Source organism: Engraulis encrasicolus, chromosome 24 (genome assembly GCF_034702125.1).
Source record: "Engraulis encrasicolus isolate BLACKSEA-1 chromosome 24, IST_EnEncr_1.0, whole genome shotgun sequence".
NCBI classification, from domain to species: Eukaryota; Metazoa; Chordata; class Actinopteri; order Clupeiformes; family Engraulidae; genus Engraulis; species Engraulis encrasicolus.
The window spans coordinates 31,491,638-31,497,765 of NC_085880.1; the positions used below are offsets into that span (position 1 = coordinate 31,491,638).

Genomic DNA, 6,128 nt, shown 5'->3' on the forward strand with positions numbered 1-6,128 from the left:
GTTAAAACCAGCTGATTGTAATGCAATGTGTCTTGGTCATTGCCATTCAGGTACGAACACATTTATAACGCTGTGTCTTAATTGGATTTATACTTTTATTGTGACTGAATTTACAAATCTTTACCGGTCTGCCACCAAGTGTCCACCAGGGGGCATCGTCCGTCTCCCACCACGTTGAAGAACCAATCCCAGGCCTCGTGGTTGATGGGCTCTCCAACTGCAGATTACAGTCACAAAGTATAATGATCATTCAGAATAAACCAAAGCAATGACCTAGTTCATATGGGTATAAACCAGAGCAATGTCCTTGTCAACATGATGTTACCATGGACACAGTGCAAGGAGGTCATTAAACGATCAGAAACTCCACCTCCAGTGAACTATCAAGTGGTTTGTATAGTTCTAAGGGTTCACAGCTGCAAATTCTGAGCAACTCTATACCAACTTTTGCTCAGTTGTGAAATCGTAAATGCAATGATTCATATCATGTTAATTACATGTGAATTTAACAACCTGCGTTGGTTGCCCGCTAGCATTCTTCTACCTCTCGCTCCAGCCAAGAAAACTTTGGCCTGCCTCAACGTGGTTCACAAAACACACACACACAAAAAGATTGTGGCTGGCTGGCTAAAAAGAGAGAGAAACCTGGCCAGCTCTGAGTTCTCAAAACACACACTAATTAAGCTCTGACCCGGCCGACCCAGTTTGCAGTTGCACCAAACTCCCATAGCCGTTGTTCAGTTCAGCGTAGCAGAGCTCTCTCTCTCTCTCTCTCTCTCTCTCTCTCTCTCTCTCTCTCTCTCTCTCTCTCTCTCTCTCTCTCTCTCTCTCTCTCTCTCTCACACACACACACACACACATACACACACACACACACACACACACACACACACACACACACGCGCACAGCCACACTAGACTCATTAGGACCAGTTGCATGTCAAGGTGGATCTCGGATCAGAAAAACTAATCTCCCGGAACACTCATTAGAAAAGAACACGGTCACTTCACTTGTTCCGGAAGTAATGTCCATTCACTCCTCAGTCTCTGGCACAGATAAGAAGAGTTCTGGAGTGCAGTGGGAAGTGGGCACGCCCTGTGTGTCCAATATAATCCACTGTATATCATTTGATTGGCCAATAAACAGTAGCTGCTGTGTGAGGGCAGAGGAGATGTGGTGCAAGGTCCGACTGCGAGGACACTGCCTCCTCTTTTGCTCTTTTCTTCCCTGTCAGTCTATTTGTCTCTTTCTCTCTCTCTCTCCCTCTCACCATTTCACTCTATCTCTTGCTTTCTACCTCTCCAGTCCCCCCTACCCCTCTCTCTCTCTCTCTCTCTCTCTCTCTCTCTCTCTCTCTCTCTCTCTCTCTCTCTCTCTCTCTCTCTCTCTCTCTCTCTCTCTCTCTCTCTCTCTCTCTCTCTCACCTGATCCGAGTGTCTTGAGGGATGACCTGTCGTACTTCTTCACAAAGCTCTCGTCGTACTTGAGCAGCAGGCGAATAGCGGTGGGGGCTCCGTAGAACTGGTTGATGCCCAGACGCTGCACTGTCTCCCAGTAGCGACCTGCAGCAACAACATCAGACAAGCACATTAGACACATAACACACTTATTACATACTTACATCCTTACCAGCACATCAGACACTGTCTCATTGTAGCAGCCTTTGCAAGGACAACAGACAGGAATATCATTGCCCATTAATGATTTATTACCCATTGCTTATTACATATTTACAATTACAACCTTTAAAGATGTATCTGGTATTAACCCTTTGAGGAGAAAGGACTTTCCCCCCAATTTCACTCGAACATTCTACAGCTCCCATAGAACACTGTGTTAAAAAGGGGCATGAAAAGTGGAGCAGACACACTCACACCAGAGAGAGTAGAGAGAGAGAGGTTCCATTGGCCCATTGTTTCCTGGTTCTATTATGGCCCCCTTTGGCAGACCTAGGCAGACCTACAGACTGTTCTATTCATTGTAGGAGCATTATGACACGGCCCTTTAGGCAGACCGGAACCTGGTCGCGTTAGGGTCCCATAGAAACCTATTATGTTGGCATATCTCTATATAAAGAATCTCTGCTCACACTGTCGCCTAATAGTACAGTTCTTAACAGGGTGCTGAATCCCACATAAAACATAGATGAGTAAATGAAGCGAAGGACAGCACTCTTCAGATTTCTCTTTTCTTTATTCGCCTACAAATGTTTCAGGCAGAGCCCTTCCTCAGCGTGTAATGCCGATTGAATTTAATTTACTCAAAAAGGGGCATGAGACATGGGTCACAGACATGGCTCACAGACAGCCTAGAACCTTTCGCACAAAGGGAGAGGGGTAGGGGGAAAGGGGGGAACTAGGAGTGAAGATATGAATGCATTGAAGTCGAAGTGCTCCGAATGTGCTACTACACCTTTCATTATAGTGCCATTTCTTCATCTACTGTAGATAGGACATTTCCACGTTTCATTTGGTGCAACTATTTTTGGATTGGTTAACTAGCCATGCAAAGATGTTTAAATAGGGAACTCGTGGAACAATTGGTCGTTACTTCTAACTTAAGGCACCCAATGCTCCCCAAGGCAAAGCTGAGCCAAGCTAATGCTAACACATTTGTGCCATGCGCGTTGCTGATTGGGGCCACATACGAAGACGAGGCAGGTCAGGATGAACTCATCTCAGGTCAGAGAAGAACACACTTTATTATTGAAACACGGTGGAATGATCCTTTAACCCATTGATGCCTGATGTTGCGCTGCCCAACATTGGTCCTGGCACCTGGAGCTGCATTACACAACATTCAGGCTCATGAGATTTGAGACAACTTTATTAAAAATCTCTGTTTGTGTGAGATGAATGAACAGATTCTAATGGAAGATGAGAGTCTTAGCGCTTGAATGCAACTTAGAGCATGTTTTTATATGCTCCAGAAGCTGAGATATTTAGGTTTCTATAGGCTGAGGGCAGCTTTTCTCAAAAAGGGCTCAGGCACTCAGCACCCTTTTTTGCAGTTGCCTTGGGTTAAGTCACATTGATTCCAGAAGAAACTCCTTATCAGTCGCCCCTGCTGCTATTGCTGGTTACTAAGACACTGCCCCCAACCCACCTGACCTGTTGGGGTCAGAAACTGAACCTGTGACCGTTGAACTGCAAGTCCAATTCCTCAGACACTAGCAGCACATGGCTGGTCTATATATCATATGTCATGATGTCCTGAACAGGAGCTTTGTTGGAAACTTGGTTTATACTTTCTCTCATGTCTGTCTCGTCTTCACAGAGTCAAAGAAGGGTGCATTATAGTGCTTTATTTTTTCCATACCCATATTCAGGATGTAGCAAAGAAGATAAACGTCTATCACCCACCTATTAGGATGATTAAACCCAATCAGAGCTAAATAAATCAATTAATTACAAAAATGTTACATAAATAAAAATATCAAACTATAGATAATTAAAATAACTATAAACAAACTGTAATATAAAATGTAATTATGAACTATAACCAACCAAACAAACAAAGACACACTCTCACCTGGGTCTGGATAGACAGGAGTGCTCTCGAACAGCACGGTGGTGGCTCCGTTGCAGAGGGGCCCGTACACCACGTAGCTGTGGCCCGTTATCCAGCCGATGTCCGCCACGCAGCCAAACACATCGCCCGGCCGGTAGTCAAACACATACTGCAGAGACAAAACAAAAACACCTTGGGTCAGACTCTAAACCAGTGGTTCTCAACCTTTTTTTAACAAACACCCCTTTACCTCATCAAAAGCCAAATATCTGGCTGGTAGTCAAATACAAAACATAACACCTGTGTGAGAGTTAATGACACCCGATTTAAACTGGTAATGTTAACATTGACTTGTCATTATCAAGACAATCCAATCAAATAATCCAATCAAAATGTCCAATTATGTTTTTTATTGAATCTGATAGAATAGCAGAAGAGATTAACAGGAATAGCAATAGTTGGTAGATAGAGATGGGGTCGGAATGAGAGAATGAGGCCCTATTGTTAGGAGGCCTTTTCATAATTTCCATCCCCCATCCTAACCGGTCATAGTCCTCTGAAGGTCCATGTGAGGCTCTAGGGCCCAGGGCCGCTGTCAGCTTTGACTGGGCCTAGAACAAAATCAAATGAAAGGGCCCCCTTCTCAGTGCATACAATGTAATTGGGTCCCAATTTTGGGCCCCCCCTTTCCCTGGGCCTGGGACAACTGACCCCTTTGTCATCCCCTGCCAGTGGGCCTGCTGGGGCCCCTGAACTGACCTAATCTACCCACACTAAGTGGCACCCCTGGATGTAGGAAGCTGGATAGGTCTCTTAGTTCAGGGGCAACTAGTGGCTTGTGTATGTGTAGGTTTGTCTCTTTCAAAGTAGCCGGATGGCCTGACTAGGCTTACTGTACTGAATGCTAAAAGTCTGTCTGTCTGGCTACATGCCATAGGGTACAGTGAGCGCATTTGGGGGCCAGTGCAGAAACAAAGCGGCTTTTTGTTGTTGGTTGATTCCTAACGTGTGGCGTGCCAAACGAACAGCGTGAGGGGTGGGAAAGCTAATGTCTATTTTGTGATAATGAGGGGCTATCTGAGCGCCCCGTAAGCCACTTATAAATTAGCACGGCATCTGATTTGGATTTATGCGTTACATGTCGCGTGTTGCTGCATGGCAGTCAGCCATTGTAAACAAGCAGCATCATAGCTGTTATCATCATCATCATCATCAACATCATAAAGCTTTGAAACTGTAAATCCCACTCGCATGCTACGTACACCAACCCCCTAACACGAACCCATTCAGCACAGAGAGAACAGATGTTAGAGTTTGGCACAAAAACAAGCTAATTCTGTTTCCCAGAGCCACAAAGTCTTTCCCCATATGTTATATGGATGATGGACAAGGGTTCCCACAGCGTAAGGCCAGAGTTGCAATCCTCCAAACACACACACAACAGTTTAATTCGCTTAATTAGAGCACTAATCTTTATATTTTTTGGCACAGTTCATACTAATGATGTATGTCAGGGTGTTTAAACAGTTTACCAAAGCAACACGTTATGATCTGATAATTCCAAACAGATCAAAATATGTCTCTCATTTCCCCAGAGTCTCTCATTTCCCCAGAGTCAAATACAAACATGTTTACAACATGAATGGCAAGGCTGTGAAACATAACAACAATATATATCTTCAATATACAACAATATATATCTTCAATATATCAACAATATATATCTATCTAATATAGTCATCTTGTGACAACCATTTGTCCAAAGGTTGATAAACTGCAAAAACACATGTTCAAGAAAAAGAGTCGACTTCACAGGTAAAACATGACCTATGAAACAAGCAAAACAATCAATATCCAAGCTCTAAAAGGAAGTCAATTTCTTACCTACAACTATGCACTTGTGTGTAACTGCTGTGACCTCAATGAAAGATAATCCACACAGAGAGACCAGTGGATAAACTGACTTTTGTATGGTAACATTGAAATGAGGAGTGTTTTATTGCCTGACGGTGGTCAATGTATCTGTAATGTTTGTAAAAGTATAGTGAGGTTAAATCATAGTGTTAACTTGACTAACGCCGAACCCCAGGCAGACCCAAGGAATAGAAATAGCCAACACGCTGGAGGTCAGGCATAACACAAAGATCAGTCTCAGCACAGCTTAATTGGACTGGACACTGAACTGTACACACAGCAAAAATGAGGTGTCTCAATTACAGGGTAAACTGGTATAACTCCAGATGGAGTATTTAACACTGTGGAGAGTCAAATTACTGTAACAGTGGAATCAAAAGTCAGTGTGAAATTTTGCAGTGTTGATATTTACAAAACATTGAACAGAGTTCACTTTAAAATGTTACACTGACCAAAGTGTAAAAGTAACACTATTTTTGAGTCGTACCAAATCTTATCTGAAATGAAGTTGATTTCGACTCTTTATTAAGAACACAGGTATTTTTACTGTGTCTGAACTGACAGTATTTTAAATACTATAGCAGACCAACCGCAGCTCTGTCTGGCCTTGTATTGTCACAGGCCAGGAGAGCTGACCTGAGGGCTTCAAACCTGAGCTTGCAACCAACAGTACCTACTGAGTGAGACACACACACAGATAGCA

General features: G+C 43.5%; 1 protein-coding gene across 2 annotated transcripts in view; it reads right to left on the reverse strand.

The window, feature by feature from the left end:
* The window catches only part of acss1 (acyl-CoA synthetase short chain family member 1), a 30,930-nt gene that overhangs the window by 10,670 nt on the left and 14,132 nt on the right, over positions 1-6,128 (reverse strand). For both annotated transcript variants that reach the window (XM_063191434.1, XM_063191435.1), the window contains 3 exons: positions 3,533-3,680; positions 1,426-1,563; positions 125-217 (listed from right to left, as the gene is read on the reverse strand). In XM_063191434.1, coding sequence (XP_063047504.1) covers positions 125-217; positions 1,426-1,563; positions 3,533-3,680 — 379 coding nt within the window. The remainder of the gene's footprint in view (positions 1-124; positions 218-1,425; positions 1,564-3,532; positions 3,681-6,128) is intronic.